A 19,578-nucleotide genomic window follows, 5' to 3' on the forward strand; every position below is an offset into this window, starting at 1 on the left:
AAAACAGCAGGTGGTTAGAACACAAATGAAAAAGGGGATAAGTGAAGAACCATGTTAGGGTAAAAGATACTGAGATGGAAGAGTACGAGGAATATGAGAAAAGAAAGCTGTTGCGATGATTATGTTATCCATTCTCCTTTATGCTGTGTCATTAACATGATTTGCTGACCATAGTATAAGTTAATTTTTTGCATTTTATGTTTATTTAGACTTCCCCAGTGTGTCACAAAATAACCTTGTAAGTGGATCTTCTGAAATTTTCTGTAAGATGTCAGCGGAGTAACAAACAAACAAAATTTAACATTATTGTTTCCCACAAACTTTTCACTTTAATCTTTTTCATTTATGTCTTACGTAGTGTGCATCAGTTCTTACTTTGGGGGGAAATATTTTGCATCCTGATAACTAATAAAATAGTATTGGATCAAATTACACAAGGATACTGGCCTATTAGATCTAGACAGCAACTTCCTAGATAGTTAAAGTAACTGAATGAACTAAATAAACAGTATTTTCATTTAAATATCAGAATACATTTGTCAGAGTAAATAAATGTCTTATAAGCTATTCTGATAAAATTAAGAACTAATATAAATTGGCTTAACTTAACTCCACGCTTCAATAAAATTGTTACAGGTAGTCAAGTAAAAAAGAAAACAGAAAATTGAACCATTTGGCTTGTGACACTAACTTAACAAACATAATCGAGACTTCCCCAGAACACAGCCTAGAACCGCGACACGTTCCTCTGGAGCGCCCGCCGCCCTCGCTGTCTGTGGGGAGCACGGCCGGGGAGCCCCGGGAAGGATACGGTCAGTGCCTTGGAATATGACACACCCTTTCACCAGCTCTCCCATGATGCAACCCACTGACCAGATATCAACTGAAAATAAAATGAAATGATAAAATTATGAAGTGCCATGAACAAAACAAAGGTGAGGAAAGGAATTCTAACAGGGCGCTAAACACACAAATATGGAAAATAAATTGCTAGCTAAGGGTGGACTTTTCACACCATGTGAAAGATTGCTGACCTCTGTTTTAGCCTTCAGTTTGCAGCAATATGGGCTTTTAATGCCCAAATTCCAATACTTCATGGCTTTAAAAACAAAGCCCCCCAGATAAGAAGTGCCTGTCTCCACAAAACTGTTCCCAGATACACGCCCGTCCCCGCCCCCGGCCTCCGTGGCCAGCGCCGGGTCTCTCCCTGTGAAGGATACAGTCTCTTCCTGGGAACAGGACTTTATGGAGGACCATTTCTGCCATGATGCACCCGACAGACCAGATGTCCACTACCAAACACCAGGTGATTAAAACCAGCCAGAGACCCCCACACGTCTTTTCTCAAACCCCCTCCCAAACAAAGGCAAACCCAGCCTGTCTGTGGAGCATTTGTAAAACATGTACCCCAGAACTCCAGAACGGTCCTTCTACTGTCAAGGCGGCGAGGCCTCGTGGGGCAGGCTTGTCTGGGCTCCAGGGGAGGTGGGGCCGGGGCGCCCCACCTTCAGGCCATTCACCCTCTCCTGTGGGGGCCCGGCTGCGCCCCAGGCCTCAGATGCCCAGGCAGAGGGCTAATGTGAGGGCCTCTGCTGGGGGGGCGGGGTGGGAGAGGCTCCCGTGACACAGGGGACCAGCAGCCCACAGCTGCGGAGTCAGCGTGGGGCACAGGTTACAGAACACCTGAGTAAGCCTGAAGCACAGCTCACTTCAGGTGACTTGGGCGAATTTTAGACTCCTTTTTTTTTTAAACAAGTAAATGTAATTTAGTTCTTTTTGACAAAAGCTAAGTTTCAAAGAGCTGTGATAGTGCTAGAATAAGTTTTGCTGTTAAAAACAAAACTAATTTTACACAAAAAAGCATGTTGTATTCTTCCATTTACGTAAGTTTGAAAATAAGCAAAACCAACCCACGGCGCTAGATGTCAGGGTCACGGCTTCCCCGGGCGGCCGAGGCCAGAGGGGCCCAGAGGGGCCCGGGTGCTGCTGGCTGCGCGCGTGAGCTCCCACTCAGCTGCACGCTGGCAGTTTGCCCGCTTTTCTGTAGGTATGTCACAGTCGTGATAAACGTTCAAAAATATGAATCCCAAAAGTGAATTTTTAAAAGTGAATAACGTTAACCAATGGAAATATAAAACAAGCGATGTCCTATCCGAGGGCTGTGACAGTCTGCCTATTACACAGGCCCCACGTACACCTCACACAGTTCACGGGAAAGAGGGGACGCTAGGGCTGACCAACAGCGCCATCTCTAAGCACCTCGGCCTCCTCCAGCTCTGTGTGCACTCACCGTTCTCCTTGTAGCCCATGCCCAGGATGACCTCCGGCGCCCGGTAGTACCGTGTCACCACATAGGGGGTCATCATGAAGTTGGTGCACGCTGTGCGGGCCAGGCCGAAGTCAAGGATCTTAAGGGTGCAGTCTGATTTTACTACGATGTTGCTAGGTTTCAGATCCTAGGATGGAAATGGTTTAAATTAATAAAATGGACCAAACAGGCTAAGGAAACAATCTCACATTGCAGAGGGTTTGTGAGGTCAGTGACCACTGCAGTACGAGAGAGGGCTGGGAGGAGGAGGAAAGTTAGAACTGAGCCCTGGATTTTGGAATCATTTCGGAAAATCCTACTCTCAAATGAAACTAACACAGATCAGCCTAGACAGGGAGGATGGTGGCCCTCACCCGTGTGGGAACCTCAACACCCCTTCTGAGAACTCCCACAACCCCTCCCCCTCCCTCCCTTCACACCTGCTCAGCCTTCAGTTCCCAACCGGCTGGCTCTCCCCTCCTGTCCGAATTAGACATAATTACTAATTTAAATGTTTGCTAGTAGCCACCTTAAAAAGAATGACTAGAAATAGGTAAAGTTAATTTTAATAATATATTTTCTTTAATCCAATATATCTTTCATAGTATTACCATTTTAAAATATAACCAACGTATAAAAATTATTAATGAGCTATTTTGCATTCTTTTGATGTTGTTGTTACGGTCTTTGAAATCCAGGGTTTATTTACATTCTGAGTGCTCAGGAGCAAGTGGCCACACTAGCCTACCGAACAGCACAGGGTCAGGATCCTGACCCTGGAATCTTCCAAAGGCGTCTTCTTTTCTTGGAAGAAGAATCCCGTGACCCCCAGCCCCAACTTCCCATCCCTCCGCTGGGACCACCACTCCCCACCACACACACGCCACCCTCCAAGCCCCTCCTCTTCCCCTCCCAGTGCGGCTCTGTGCCGGGAGGCCCTGGCGGGCCCTGGCTGTGCTCTCCGCACCGAGCCTGACAGCGGACACTCAGAGAATGTCTGCCGAGTCAGCAGCACACTCCACCACTCTCAACAACAGCTTAACACAACTTCTGCGGTTTTTCCCTCATTTCTTCACGGTGATCCTCCACGCCCCAGGCTCCTCCTCAGGCCACAGGAATCTGACTCTTGCTCTAGTCTGTAAACACCCTAGAAACTGTGACTTTAAATTTTTTTTGGTGGGAGGGAGGTAATTAGATGTGATTATTTACTTATTTTCAGAGGAGGTACTGGGAATTGAACCCAGGACCTCACGCGTGCCAGGCAAGTGCTCTGGCACTTGAGCTGTACCCTCCCCGCCGAAACTGTGACTTCTGAACAATCCACACCTATTCTTTTCACAAGTGCTTTCCAATGTGTAGCAGCAAGATCAAACTGCCGCACAGCAAAGCCGGGGAGATCTTTAAGCAGTGTTTCAGGCCCAGCGTCTGGCTGAAACTTTCCAGTTAATGTGTCACCAACAGGCATAGATGTGCTCGAGACAGTGACACCTTCAAGTGTTACCAGGATAAGCAGAAAAACATTTAGAAGTTACGTTAGCTAGAATTACGTTTCATTGGTGCTAAGTGCGTTGTCTTTCCAAACTTCCTGGATTCAGTAAAATATAACTTATAAATATATATTGCTTTAAAACACTGAAAATCCCCAGCAAGCCCCAGGCAGATGCACCAGCCCCTGGCTGGTCCCAGAGCGCTTCCCGACGGGAGGGAGGCCTGAGCGGGGCGGGACCACCTTCACTGTAGCTGCTCTTCCGCACAGAGGAAAGCCAGGAGGCAGCCCCTTCCCGTGAGGAGCCAGGGGTGCAGCGAAGGGAAAGCAAACCAGTTTGTTCAGTTTGTTTCTAGCTTCTTTTTTTTTAAATCAAAGAATACGGTAAGAACAGGCATTTTAGAATACAAATTACTAACAGATAAAATAATGCTCCACTTCAAGAAATTTAAACAAACGACAAACAAAAAATCCGAAAACGAGGCACCGCCACGAGTCTCTCTCTGGCCGTCAGGAAAGGAACGGCAAACCCTGTGCTGGAGGGAGCAGCAGAAACAGAGCCCTGCTCACACGGCGGAAGGGATGGCAACAGGTGCTTTCTTTTTAGGAGACTGATTTTTTAACAATTTGAAATGTCTGTACTTTACCGCCCAGCAGCCCCGTGAACTACCACGCAGCCACGTGGACAAGCTGCCAGGCAGCCTGATGAGCTGCTGAGTAAATTAGAAACCACGTCCATCCAGCCACCTGCACCGGTCAGAAGATCGTCCTCCTGCACTGGTTCTGTGGGAACAACGCACTTCACTGCCACCTGCTGGGAAATTACGATATAGAACGCGAACCCGGCTGGGAAAGGTACAGACAGTCGTCGCGGCAGGACTGGGAGTGGAGGCTGCCTCCCGGCACGTGCCAACAGCGAAGTGCCTGAAGAGGTCCCGAGGCTCCCGAGGGTCCCCACATACCCAGCTGCTCTCCCTCAGCCTCCACACGCTACGGCTTTCCAAAGTGAGCTGCACTCGCAGTTTGAAGATGACGAAGTAAAGATGGTTCTGCCCCTTCAAATTCTGAAGACCATCCCAAACAAGGAAAACAAGAAACAAACACTAAAACAGAAACGACACCTAAATTGAGGGGCTTGACCCACAGCGTGGGCACGGCTAATAGAGCGTGGCAGCCTGGGGGCAGCCAGTAAGGGTGCATCTGGAACCAAGAAAGGACAAGAGTGGGGGTGGGGGTTGAGGGCCTCACCCCACAAACCGTCACCATTCCTGGTCAGTGCTCAGGTCCAGAACCCGCTGCCTGAAGAGATGTCCCTGCACACTGTGACAAGAGTCCACTCTGACCACTTACTCAGATGACTACACGTGGGGACAGGAGGCTGAGACATTTGGAGAAGTACTGGACACATGTTCTGAGTGGACAGTGAAAGTCAAAGACCCAGAGCGACATCTTGCCTCCCCTAGCTGGTGGGGGGGGGTGGTTGTGGATGCCAGGTAATGAATGGAACTGCTCCAGCTCTCTTTCATCTGTATTATGACACAGGCCCAGGGCAGAACTGTGGACGGACTTTGCTGTCCGTCCCACAAGGCTGTGAAAGGGTTCCGATCCCCTTTCGCAGTCAGTGTGGAAGACAGCACCTGCCCCGGGTGGGTGTTACCCTGCTCTGGCAGCAGCGCCGTGCCCAGCACGGCAGTGCGATCAGGATGCCACCTGGTCGGCTTCACTCTCTAGCATTCACCGAGTTTCTTCAAGGGCTGGACTGGTGAGTTGAGCTGGGACGTGAGAAGGACCACCGTCCTGGCATTCTTTAGGTTTTAACGGCAGCACTGACCTCCTCCATCTCCCCCACCTCCCAGAGTTCCATAATGCTTCTGAGTTACTGTCCTGAGGGGCAGTTTCAGGTTTCCACTCGGCCTTCTCCATCATGATAACTCTTACGTCACAGGCCAAAGAAACCAGTGTAGGGGTCACTCCAACTGTCAAGCATATCAGTTCCAATCACACACTCAGGGACTGGGGAGATGACCACTGGGTGGGCCCATGGACGCAGTGGCCCACTGTGAGCCACCAGTCTTGGACCCCTCAGGAATGAAGTCTGGGTCACCTCCAGGTAAGGCACAGAAACCCGCCGAGGTGATGGCTGAGGGCACGGATGACACAGAAGGGGGAGGACAAGTACCTGCCATGGCCCCGAGGTCAACTGTACTGACAGGAGCTAGAGTTTGTCCCTTCGCCTCAGGGAGGAAGGCCCCCGAGGAGTCCGAGGGGCTGCTCCTGACCTGTGTGGGGAGTAGAGCTGAGGGGCGCAAGGGTGGACGGCAGTGCCATGAAAATGCTTCTTTGGCTCCCCACTGTGGGAAGGCAACTGTAGACACCCCACCGTGGTGCCCTGAGCCCCTGCCCTGCTCATGACAAGGCCAGACATCCCATGGCTGCTCCTGGCCAGTGGCTACAGGACAGCAGACTCTGACAGGCAGCTCTAGAACTCAGGGGCCAGCAAGCTCTCTGAGAGCCACGCTGCCGCCTGCTGCCGGCCCCCAGCCCTCCTTCACGCCCTGCCTGGCCCCCTGCCGGCCTGCCCACCTCCTCTGACTTGCTCCCGCTCTTCTCCCTCACGGGCCCTCTCCCAGTGCACCTCTTGCATGCCTAACGCCATTCCGGTCCACTAATGCCTTCCATGAAAAACTCTGCGTGCTCTATGGGGATGCAAAGTGGCCGGGAGGAATAAATGGCTTGACTGAGTGAAGTAAAATCCAACCTCGGGGAGTGGCCTACAGAGAGGTGATGTGGACCATGATACCTGGGAAGTGCTCAGGTACTCAGAAGGCAGGAGGAGGCAGGGAGCAGGACACAGAGGGGTTTTGTGGGAGAAGGTTCACATAAAAGCCAAGGCCGACTTCCTAGACCCCGACTCCACCCACCTTCTTCACTCCTATTGGCCTATTATCTAGAAAAAATGAAACCGAGTTTCCAGACTCAGGCCCCAGGCACAATGCCAACAGATGTGCTGGTATGAGGCACGGAGGGGACGGGTGAGGGGCCCAGCCTGAAGGCAGGGCACCATGCTGGAGATCTGCATTCTGCCACGTGAGACCCCCAGCCCCACCCGACACAGCCTCTCACCCCAGCAACCAGGCTGACCTCCCTCAGTCATGAGGCTGGAGGAGCCTCTCTAGAGAAACTAAGCGATGCCCACAGAAAAGACCTTCAGAGACACCTGTGGGTGCCCACTGCCCTGGAGAAAACCCCTCATTCAACCATCCCAAACCATGCACTTCCACTTGGGCTTCGAATGCTTCAGTCTTTAAACACACACTAAAAAAAAGAACTCAGGGGAAAGAAAAACAATGCAGGCAGCAATAAAAAGCTTCAAAGAAATTTTATCTTCGTAGAGATGAAAAGTGCCTCCATGCAAGAACAAAATGCTGTTTACAACAGCCAAGACATGGAAGGAACCCAAGTGCCCGTCAACAGACAACGGGATTAAGATGTAGGGTATATATAGACACAAGGGAATATTATTCGGCCAGAAAAAAGAATGAAATACTGCCATTTGCAGCAATGTGTATGGACCTAGAGAATACTATGCTTAGTGAGATAAGTCAAAGAAAGACAAATACTGTATGATATATCACTTGGAACCTAAAAAATAATACCAATGAAAGTATATACGAAACAGACTCACAGATACAGAAAACAAACGTGGTTAACAAAGGGGGGAGGGAAAAGGAGGGAAAATTAGGGGTATGGCATTAACAGATACAAACTATTATATATAAGACAGATAAGACACAGGGAGTTACCATACAGCTAAGGGAATTACACCCATTATTTTGTGACAACCTATAATGGAGCATAATCTGCAAAGAGCCTCACTCACTGTGCTGCACACCTGAAACTAATGCAGTATTGCAAATCAATTACACTTCAATTGAAAAAAAAAAAAAGAACAAAATGCTACAAAAAGGAACTTTTAAAGATGAAAAAGAGTTCCAACTAACTGGTACTTCAGAAAAGGACAGGATAAAGAACACGTAAAGAAGGCATTCTGAAAGAAATAACACAAATTTCCCAGAACTCTATGGCATACCCTTCCAGACCGGAGTGCCCGCCAAGTGCCTACCACATTAGTGAAAAAATTCCATCTCAAGGCATATCACCACATTTCAGAATATAAGAAAGAAAGAAACTTTAAAAAATGTTTCTAGAGATAAAGCAAAACCCAAACCAGGGCACTTGCAAAGGATTAGTAACAACAATGACATCAGAAAGTCCAAAAGCCACACTACAGCGCACTACAGCAGGGCACTGCATTTACAACTCCGAGGGCAACTGATCTGTAACTAAGAACTCTATATCCAGCCAAAGCACTGCTCATGCGATAGAGCAAAGCAGAGAGTTTCAGGTATCCAAGGTCTTGAAAAGTTTACCTCCCAGGCACCACTTCTGGGGAAGCTACTGGAGGATGTGTCCCACCGAAACAAAGCAGTAATCCGAGAGAAAGGGGTCAGGAAGCAGGGACCCCCAACGTCAGAGAAAGGTGGAGGAAACCCCCAGGAGCATGCTGGGGCGAGGGCCAGGATGAGGCCCGTGCATCAGGTCTGGGCGCAGCCAGCCCAGGAGTGAGCAGGACCGCAGCTCCAGGAGACGCTCAAACTGACGAAACAGCTAAGGCACCTGGATGCAATGAGAGAGGACTTAGACGCCAGGCAGAAAGCGGAGGGTAAATTAGCAATAAGGACCTGCAAAGCCACTCCCTCCTTAAAAAAACAAACCAAACCAAACCAACAGCAAAGGCCAAAACTCTAATAAATAAGAGACAAGAGCTGTTAGCTCTCGGGACAAGAAGGTGAGAGGGGAAGAAATGCAATCATGGCATAAGCACAGGCTCGCGGTGAAAGCTGCCGACAGGTCAGGACGGTGCAGAGCACAATACGGGGCCGACCCAAGCCCGGCTGTGCTGTGCCTGTGCGGGGGGCAGGGAGACAGGAAAGGTGGGGGAAAGGGTCGTGACTGGAGAGAAAGAGCCAGATCGGCACCGCATGTCCCCACTGAAGATCTCCAAACAGGGCTCTGAGCATGTGCTGTCAAGACTGCGGAGAGCAGCACCTAAATCACAGCTAAAAGGACGTAAGTAGTTTGCTTCTGGGGAGAAAGAAATTAGAGGGAGGAGGTGGGGCCTCTTTCTAAGTTTTTGTGGAATTATTTGACCCTTGATAAAAATAAAAGACAAACCAACAAGTCATTCAGCAAGTTGAAGAACAATTATCTACCAGATATTCCTATTTTGAAAAATCTAAGTTAAATAGGACATAGGTACAAACAGATATGCTGGTATTAGCATCAGTAAGAAGGCGTGTTAGGATCCACTTTGGAAGGAAACACACCCAGCTGCTACCCCTGGCCTCCTCTGGGGGACAATGCAGGGCTGGGGGACTTCAATCCATTTAATGTTTCTGAATAATACAAGATAAAAGTGGTGGGATTACACGTTTTTATTTTCCAAGTAATTAAATGTTATGTTTAGTGTGAAGCCATCTTAGTCATAAGCGTCACTGAACGTGTGTCTCTATGCCTGCGGTACAGCACGTGGGAGAAAGGAAGGAAGAGTTCACAGAACACTGTTAACACGCTGAAGGCTAGCTGCAGTTCGTCACCTCTTGGGGCCTGGAGGGGTGGTGGGTGGGCAAACAGGGGTCTTACCTACCTTTCCCACGATGAGCTATGTGGTACTGTCACAGCAAACACAAACCTGGCAGGCCCACAAATGTGTCAACAGGAAGGCACAAGACAAGCGGAGGGAGACCCAGCAGGGAGGTAAACGGGATGGAGAGGTGCTTGGCGGACCATGCCGGGCAAGCCACAAACTTCTCTGGACCCTATGTGACCTTCTGGTCCGCAGGTGTGGGCCCAAGCTGCAGGGACCTGACGTCCCCTAACACAGGCACAGGTGAGCTGCAGCTCTTACAAGGCCCCCTGGAACGGGTGGACACTGCTTCCCCTCGTGTCTGTGGGCCCAAGAGAGGAGAAACAAGCAAGACAAACCATTTCCTTTAACAAAATTAATAAGGCCCGCCATATTGAAGCCTAGTAATCTGGGAACTTACTCTAAAGCACGGCTGGTAACACAAAATACGTTTAAGAGATACTGAGTGCCTTAGTGCACATAAAGGTCTGCGAATATTTTAGGAAGATAAACAGAATGTTATGCTGGGAAATCTTTATTTTTAATTGAAAAGACCAGTGTTACTGTTTTTCAAGCATATTCGTCAAACAGAATGTATTATTTAAACTGAACGCTTGGTGGCAGCAAAGGCTGTATTTTAAGTGGCCAAGGTCAGGGAAACTGTGCCAGGCCCCCAGCAGGCACCGGGAGGGCCAGGGCCGGCCTCAGGCCACAGACCTCACTCAGGCCTCAGGCTCACAATGAGGAGCAAGGGTTCAGCGTCTCTGGGTTGCTGGGCTCCGCAGCCACGTTCGGCCACTGTTCAGTAGCTGTGGTGGAATCAACCTTTCCTGGCACCCACCAGATCCAAAAGAACTCCTACTACTGTGAGAGCAGGCAGAGAGCCAGATATGAGCAGAGAAAGGGGGACACAGACCAAATGGCGGGAACTGGGCAGGAAGGAGGGCCACAGGCCAAATGCAGGAAGCCACACATCATGTGAGCACCAGGGGTCCCTGGGGAGAGAAAGAAGAGCAGGAACCTTTGGGCTGATAAGTGGTCACATCTGGAGGCCAACACAGAGTGCTCATTATGCCTCATTTCAATAAAATTAGCCTTGTAGATCAGAAGTCCCCATCATGCACCGACGCCATGACACTTCCGATCCAGACTAAATAAAGACAAAATCCCTCCTCCCTTTGGGAAGGTGGAGGTGGGCTGAAAATCAGGGCAGATGACCCCAGACCCCTCCCTCCCTAGTGAATATTATTCTGCCCATTCATTTTTACACCCTGTGTAACCAACTTGCCAGAGAAACTTGGGGCAGCGGCTCCCCTGAGCTGCCCGCTCTCCCTCTGACAGTGTACTATCCACCCTTTAATAAATCCTCACTTCAGTTTTCCACTATGTCTTGTCTCTGAATTCTTTCTGGGACGGGACAAGAACCTGGAACGCCAGTTACATCCACCGGCAACACTACTTCACCGTCAATAATCTCTCTGTTCTTTTTTGTATGAACAGGCTTCACTGTTCTTGTCCCACTATCTTCTTCCCCACACAGACTTTAGTTCAGAGAAAACACGACTTCTTGCTGTTGAAACATAATATCAAAAGATGGTCTGTCAACAAAATTAGTATAGTAATAGTTTAAAGAATGCTAAGAAGGTTTCCAAAAAAACTGTATTATCTCTGCCTCTAGCCTCACTTAACATTCTACTTGTTAAAAAAAAAAATTATCGTGATGTTCTGCTCCCACAGCGGCACAAGTCAAAAAATAACAAAAACTCATAAAACCAGCTTAGAGAATTTCTCTCCCTGGTTTTTAAATATACTCTCCGACAGCAAAGGCAACACCATCATTCAAATTCCAGCCCTGGCCTAGCCGAGAAGGAGGTTTGCCTGGACCCTCTCCAAAAGCTCCCAGCAGTATGGCTGGGCTGCTGGACTATAAGGAATGGATATTTGGGCCTTATGGTAATTCACGTAAGATTTCTCAAGCAACTGTATCATGTACTACTTGGTCTCTAACTTTTCCCCATTGCAAATTCAAATTCCTTGCTGATTAAAAATGGGTTTCAAATATGGCAGAACTATTAACAGCATGTGAATCTGGATAAACAGTATTTGGAAGTTCTTTGCCCTATTCTTGAAATTTTTTCTCTAAGTTTTACGTTACTTCAAAAGAAAACCTTAAAAAAAAAACAAACCCAAGAAGTACTTTTCTGCAGTACTAGACTGAGCAGCTGGCTCACGCCTGCATCCAGGGTTGCTCACAGCAGCCCGGGCAAACCAAGTGTTCCACAAATGTCTTCTCACCTCAACAGCATTTGGAAAGGTAACAAGATTTCATATTTTATTTGGATTTTCAACACTGACACATTTAAAAAAAATATTAAGTTATTTTGTATCTGGAGATTATGACAACAGAATGACTGATTAAAAAATACGGGATCACTACTTACTCTGTGAATTATGCCAGCTGAATGCAGATGTTTAATGCCACAGAGCATCTGGTAAAGAAGGTAGGACATTCTTTCATGATCCAGCTCCATATGAATAACCTGACACAAGTTAGCATCCATTAATTCCATAACCAAATACCTGAGGAAATAAATGATCAGCCATGTACACATGAAAATTATTCAAAATTCCTTTATGGTTATTAAGCCAGAATTTTTATGAAACAGTAATAACTTACCACCAAGTCACTGCACTGGCTAAAGGTAAAAAAAAACAAACCAAAAAATTTCTCTAAACATTTATAATGTATCTTGAAAAGAAGCAAATGTATAATGAAACTTTGTAAAAGTTTTCAAAAAATAAAAATAAAGACAACTAACCACAAAATGCCTTTAAAGTTAAACACTAAACAATTTTGATATCAGAGTAAATAGAATCTCAGACATTCAAATTCTCCTACATCTTAACATTTTTGCTATAGGATCATTCTTATCAATATAGAAACCATGCTGTTACTTCTCTCATCTTAAGAAAAATTTTAACCTTACTTCACCCAACCATCCCATATTTTTGCTCTTTGCAAGCAAAACTCCCCAAAGAGGTGTCTATACCTCCCAGCTCCAATCCCCCCCGCCCCATTTTTCCTTAACCCGACTTGAATCAGGCTTCTGCCCCGACCACTCGGCTGAAACTGTCCTCAGCGCTCCTGATGGCTCACATGTCGCTAAATCCAGCGGCCAGTCCCACAGCCCCTGCCGACAGCGCCCTTCTCCTCCCTACACCTTCTCACTGTTGAAGTGCCAGCACTTGGCCCCTGGCCTTCTTTTCTCTAACTGCACTCGCAGGCTTGTTGCCCTCCTCTGGTCTCTGGTCTCTGGTCTCTGGTCTCAGGCTTTAAATACCATCCATAAACCGGCAACTCCCAAACGAATACCTTCAACTCAGACCTCCCTCCTGAACTCCAGGCTCACGTATCTAACTGCTTACTTCACAGTTCCACTTGGGTGTCTGAGAGACATCCTGAAGTCCAAGTCCAAAACTGAGCTCTTGGTTCTACCTTACCCCGCTATCTGTTCTTCCTGCAGCCTTCCTCATCTCAGTTGAGAGCACTTTTATCTTTCCAGTGCTCAAGCCGAAACTCCAGGTGGTGTTCCCAACTTCTCTTTCGTGCACACCACACATCCTCTCTAAGAGCAAACATTATGAATCCACCTTCAAAACAGCTTCAGCATCCAGTCTCTGACCTTTACCGTCACCACTGCCCTTCTGGTCTAAAAGCAGCCGCCATCTATCTCACCAGAATTGCCACAGGAGCCTCCTGACTGGTCCTCTGTGCCCTACTGCTTATACTGGGTTCTCAGCCCAGAAACCCTTCAAATGTCACCGATCCAGTGAGGTCCTTCCCCAGCCACCCTACTTAAAGCTGCAGCCTGGCTCCCAACGCCCAGCACTTCTGACCCCTCACCCAGCTCCGCGGCTCCCACAGCGCAGCCACATCCTGAGGAATGACACCATCTCTGTATTTGTTGTGCTGACTGTCTATCTTCCCTGGCTTTCCTGCAAGCTCTGGGAAGGAGAATGACCACCTGCAATTCTTCAGTAATAAAAGAGGTTTTGCCTGTTTTGGTCACTAAGGTATGACAAGTCCAAGGGAGTGCCCAGCACGTGGCTGGCAATCAAAGACTTGCTGCATGAAGGAACACATCAATAAACTTAGGATGAAGTTGGGCGTTATATCTCAATAACAAATTAATACTTCGTTGTTAGTTAAGACAATTCTATTTCAGATTTTGGAAACACAATATTTAATGACTTACCCATTTCAAATAATAATTGTAAACATCTGGACCCTGTAGGGGATTGTACTCCTGGCTTTCAGGGGATTGGAGAAAAACATTGCACATTTCAGTAAAGCATCAGCAGGACTAATGGCACTACCTGCGCTGAAGAATTATTTTCATCAGCCTTTATCTGTTATTGAAATGATAACCATCCAGGCATAAATAGTTGAATATTACTACCCATTTTCCTTAATATTTCTCTTCCACAGAGAAAAGTGGCTAAAATATTAAAAATGTTACTGCCGCCTACATCTCCTAAGTAAAAAAAGCAGTTATTTTCTTTTCTAAACTTTTGGTCTTTGATTCACAGTGTATTTACTGAATAAAAATGATACTTACACATCTTGAAATTCTTCTAGAGTTTTTTGTGGTGTAAACACATTTAACAAACTAATTATCTGAAAAGAGAAAATTATACCTCAGCATGTCAAATGCCTCTGCTTGATTATAAAAGTCAAGTTTAACATTAAAATGTACTCAAACTGGAAAAAAACTACAGTAGAGCTCAGTATTTATCACTGTTGTTACTTTTACCAAAACGTTCTGTCACATGGAATTTGAAAAAGGTTAAATGATTAGGATTCTCACCTTGGAAATAAGATGTACTTTTAATCAAATCACTTTTATGTGTCCCCAGTAACTTAGTATTATAGAATTTTAACATATAATGTCTTTCCGGCTCTGAACATAAAAAAATAGCAATTACTGGTAGAAAACCACTAAATAAAGCAGTATGTTAACTCTAAACTTAAACACAATGTCCAAATTTCTAAAATGTTTTGAAATATGAAAGCTAAGCTTATGTTTTTGGTGTGGTAAAGATGAAGTGCCTCATAACATTATGTATTTACTTAAGGAGGGTTCTAGAACTGACCCCCTGCAGGCCTTTGTCCTGGCGCCCCAATGGTTCAACAATTAACCCTGCTGCTGGAGCACCAAACACGAATTCCCGATCATTTAAATGGCTGAGGAAAAGATGAATTCTTCAGTAAACAGGATTGGAGTGGCTGGCTAGCCAAGGGAAAAAATAAAACTGGATCCATACTTCAATCTTTACACCAAGATAAACACAAAATGAAACAAAAATTTAAATCTAAAACATGAAACCATGAAACATTAAAATATGGATAAACATTTGCATAATTCTGGTGTAGAAAAGCCTCTTCTAAGCATGACAGGAAAACTAGGAGATTTGATCACATTAAAAAAAAATCAATATGGCAAAAATAACCTAAATTAGGTCAGATGGAAAAGAAGTGAGGGTTGATTATACAAAGATCTTCTATAAATGCATAAGAAAGAAACCAATAGTCCTAGAGAAAAATGGACAAAGGCCATGGAAAACAAGTTCTCGAGAAATAAAAATAAATGGCTAATAGAGATATGGAAAGAAATTCAACCTCACAAGCAAAAATAAGGTGTCATTTGTCATCTATCAGTTTGGTCAGGTAAAACGAAAAAATCAACATATGTAGTACTGGGGTGTTTTGACATAAAAGACACTGTCAGACACTCATTGAAAGTATAAAACTGACAGTATTCCTTGAGGTCAGTTTGTCAGCGTACGTTAAATCCAGAAGTGTGCATACTCTTTGACCCAGCAATCTTGGCCAAAAGATTCACCTGGACAAGTGTGCAAAGAGGCACATGTAAGGATGTTCATTGCAACACTGCTTATAGTAGCAAAAACTGGAAACAATCTAAATACCTGATAAGAGTTGATTGGTTAAATAAACTATTATGCACCTGTACTATGCAGCCACTTAAAAAATGTCTTATATCTATGTTCACTAATGTATATGAGCTGTAGCAACATTCTACTAGGGAAACAGCAGGATATATAATAACATAACTGACCTTGTTTATACATAAAGGATGCTCACCAAAATGTTGATGGCAGTGATCTGTGAGTGGTGGGATTCAAGGATTTTTGCTTTCTCATTTATACTGTTTGAATTTTTAAAAATAATAACCATATATTTTTTTGTAACCTGAAAAAATTTTTTTACTTTTAAAAATGTATTGTAAAATAAAGCATTGGAGAAATTAAAAACAAACTCAAACCACAGACTCAAAGACTGAACCTATCTTAATTTCATGTTTAATGTCTCTACACTAGAAAAATCCAGCATAAACGTTACAACAAAGGGAGCCCACAAAGTTGAGTGTAATCAAAGACTTATCGCCTTGCAACAGAAGGAGGTCACAAGGGAGGGGATCTCCAAAGCCCCTTCCAAACTTAACATTTTACAATTTTATAATGTGACAAGGTTATCAAAGTCATGCTCAAAACAATGCTCAAGGACCAGCAGTAGAACATAAATGTGCCTGAGAACCTCATTTCCTAGACACACTGTTTTCCTTACATTTCCAGTGCTCCGATTTCTGTGGAGATGCCAAGTAGAACTATCTTGAACATAACGTTATCTAATAACATTTACTTAACTAAAAGTGAATATGTAAAAGCTACTTACAGAACAATGTTTTTCTAAAAATTACTTAGATGTCTCCCAATTTGTCAGGCCAATACTGTTGGCACTTTATAGACAAAGAAACAGTAAAAACCAAACGGTTACAAGGTGAACTGACATTCCTACTCCTGTGGAGAGACCGACACTCCTGTGGGGCGTGATGCCTCTTGTTCACTTCAGTATCCCCAATGTTGACTGAGAATTTTATCAATAAAATGTAACCATTTAAATAGTATTTTTATCCCTAGTTTATCCTAGGTCTAAACTCAGTGTATTTCCAAAGACCCAGGTCGACTGTCACATCATTTGACATTAAAGTATACAGAGGAAACAGACATAACTTACATTTTTATGATTGACACATTTTAAGAGGACAAGTTCACGATAAGCTCTCTTTGCATGAGTTTGATTCTGAAAGGGACGGCTTAGTTTCTTGACTGCAACATTTATCCCAAGAACTGTATCAAAAGCAGCACTATAATTAAGAAATACAAGCGATCCATTAGAATGGTATTGGAAAATACAGCAACGAGGAAGGTACATTCGACGTATTATCTTTTTAATGAATAATAAATAGGGGGAAATACTTCTGCCTGCTCCCACCAGGGTACTCCTAGCCATGAAGGGCAAGGTGGGCTGGCTAAGAGTGCAGGATGGACGGACTCCTCTGCGGGGCGCCTGGCACGGCGGCTGCAACTAGGATTTGACTCAGCGCTCCAGCGCACGTTGATTTTTCATTACATTAGTGGAGATTATTATGGTCAGAACCAAGTAACTTAATACAGAGCATGTAAGACCAGTCAAGAAACAAAATCTTCAGTTTAAATATGCCAGTAAGTTGGGGGAAAAAAGTCGCTGGTATTATAGAATAAAACAGAAGTATATTTTGGAGTGTCCCAGTAGGGGAAATGGTTGAGCTCATGGGAAGAATATACTCAATCTAAGTTTTGATTGTGTTTTTCCCAGATGAAAGAATCTATAAAGAAAACAGAAGCCAAAATCTCAGCTCATGGTAAATCCCCAAGATACAAAAATCTCTAATGTAAGCAATTGTTACATATAAAATTCTACTAAAAATACCTCCAAACTACTATGGCAAGAATAAAATCTTCTAGAGGCTGTGTTTCCGGCATCTCAAGTTTTCAGTTGAAAGTGATGATTCATTTTCCTCCAGAAAATAGACAGAAAAAACTGAGGGCCTTTTGTACCAGTTTCAAACTAGCACTAACAGCACCACTGCTGTTACTACTGCCTTTTGACCACGCACCAGGGGTTAAAAGCTGCTAAAGGCCATCTGAGAACCTAAACACCATTTAAAATATTGTTTCTATTTATTTATTCTATTCAATTTATAACACTGTTTACATTTATTCACTTCTATTAATTTTTTGTGTGTGCAAAACTCTAACTTAATTCAATTTTAACTTTTTTTTTTAATTGAAGGCTGTTGGCTGTAGCATTTGCTTAAGAATTATTAGAAACTTCATATGTTACTTTGGACTTATTTTTTCTTTAATTCAGTTCACATTATGTGTACCTGTGTACACAGATGGCAAATCACATGCCTATATGCAAATATAATATTTACATGAACTATAAAACGTTAAAAATAAATCTGTTTGTGAAACGCATCATTAATATATACATGTGTGATTTGTACTTATATATAGATTTCTCAGTCTCAGGAATTTAAAAAGACACACATTTTTTTGGTCTCCAAATTTCATCCAGTGAGCCAAATGGACCAATTCTGAGTGTCTAGTGGACACACGCTTCCCCACTCTAGTTCCAACTCCAAAGAGTAAACCTTTACCACTATTTCCTCATTTATCAACTTTAGAAATTATCTATGTGCTTATGAAAACTGAGGATTTAGTCACCTAGTTGAAACCCCCAACTCTTCCTAGTTCTTTTGTTCTCATGTTATTTTTAACTTTTCCCTTGGTCACCCGTGTAACTTTAAGGCGCCTAAACTTGTTACATCAACTTTCAAAGGAACTTCAGTTTGTAAAATGAGAATATTATAGTCCATCTCCTTTTCCTCCAAATTTCTGTCTTAAACGGTCAAACTTGATAACACATCTATTTAATGTATATAATTAAGTCTTCTGTGTTTCTTCTTTAGGATGTGTCTACAAGTTGAAATTGCTAAGACACAGCGTACGCGTATGTGCGCATGTAAATATTACCAATTGCAGAGCTGGGATCACATTTTGTTTTCTGAAGCTCACCTGACCCCTGCTGCCACTCATAAGAGAATGAGATTGTTTCCAGCATCAAGATCAAATGTATCCTCTTCTTACATTCTTACATTCCATCAGCTGCTCAAACACCATGTCTTTTTAAATTTGTTTTATTCTTAGACTATAACTTTTTCTAGCTTTTCCACAAGTTTCTAATAACCTATTTTTTTCTTATTGGGAAAAATAAACCCTTTCAAAGCCTATCAGTAGGACTTCCTACCTTCTTAACTCACATCATGTATTGTTTGGAATCTATTCCATTTTTTGGGAAGACATTTTTTCTTGGAGCTTAAAGACCTGCTGTGCAGCTGTGGCCCTGGGACTCCTTTTCACTGGCCTCCACGGTTTCTTGTGTTACACGTTCTTGTGTTCTCTTTCTTGTTGGAGTAGATTCTCTAGGAATTTCTTCAGGAAAAAAAAAAAAACGCATGGAAGATAAACTGTCCTACCCTGCCCTCATCCTGATAGCTTGTCTTCTAAGTTCAAAATCAACTTCCTCTTTGGAACTCCACTGATTTCCAAAGCTGAGTGTTGTTGGTGAGAAGGCATAAGCTTCTAATATTCATCCTTTTGCGTCCTTTTTTGTTTCCTCAGCTCAATGAAAAGAACCATTTTTGTCACCATCTCCGCACCCCTCCCATATCTCCTACTAATCACTAGCCCTCGGGTCCCCAGAGGTGACAATCACTTCTGACTTCCGTGATCATCACTTGCTTGCCTTTACCAGCTAAACATGTATCTTCAAGCCCCCGCACGGTTTATTTTTGCCTGGTTTTTGAAATCATATGTCTGGCTTCTTTCACTCAGCATTATATTTGTCATCCGTTGTGTGAAGCTGTAACTCATTCTGCCGTTGCTATAATGTTCCTTTGTGCGACTATATGACATAAAGTTGACACTTTGGTTGTTTTCAGTTTCCAAGCAAAAAACACGGTCATCAACATTCTTGTACGTGGCTCTAGGTCCCCTATGTATGCATTTCTATGAGTAGATAGCTGAAGTTGGAATCGCATACACTTTATTTTAGTAGATAATGCCAAACTGTTTTCCAAAGTGGTTTGTCCTACCAATTTCTAGGCATTTGATTTTTTTTGTAGTATACTG

General features: G+C 44.3%; 1 protein-coding gene across 5 annotated transcripts in view; it reads right to left on the minus strand.

The window, feature by feature from the left end:
* Positions 1–19,578, minus strand: part of MAPK9 (mitogen-activated protein kinase 9) — a 46,190-nt gene that overhangs the window by 8,318 nt on the left and 18,294 nt on the right. For 2 of the 5 annotated variants that reach the window (XM_031437993.2, XM_031437995.2), the window contains exons 3-7: positions 16,577–16,706; positions 14,100–14,158; positions 11,922–12,060; positions 2,291–2,456; positions 812–883 (exon numbers count right to left, since the gene is read on the minus strand). In XM_031437993.2, coding sequence (XP_031293853.1) covers positions 812–883; positions 2,291–2,456; positions 11,922–12,060; positions 14,100–14,158; positions 16,577–16,706 — 566 coding nt within the window. Of the gene's footprint in view, positions 1–811; positions 884–1,220; positions 1,293–2,290; positions 2,457–11,921; positions 12,061–14,099; positions 14,159–16,576; positions 16,707–19,578 lie in introns of those variants that run through there. The other 3 variants (XM_031437994.2, XM_031437997.2, XM_031437996.2) reach the window with 3 other exon arrangements.

The sequence above is a fragment of the Camelus dromedarius genome, chromosome 27 (genome assembly GCF_036321535.1).
Source record: "Camelus dromedarius isolate mCamDro1 chromosome 27, mCamDro1.pat, whole genome shotgun sequence".
NCBI lineage: Eukaryota > Metazoa > Chordata > Mammalia > Artiodactyla > Camelidae > Camelus > Camelus dromedarius.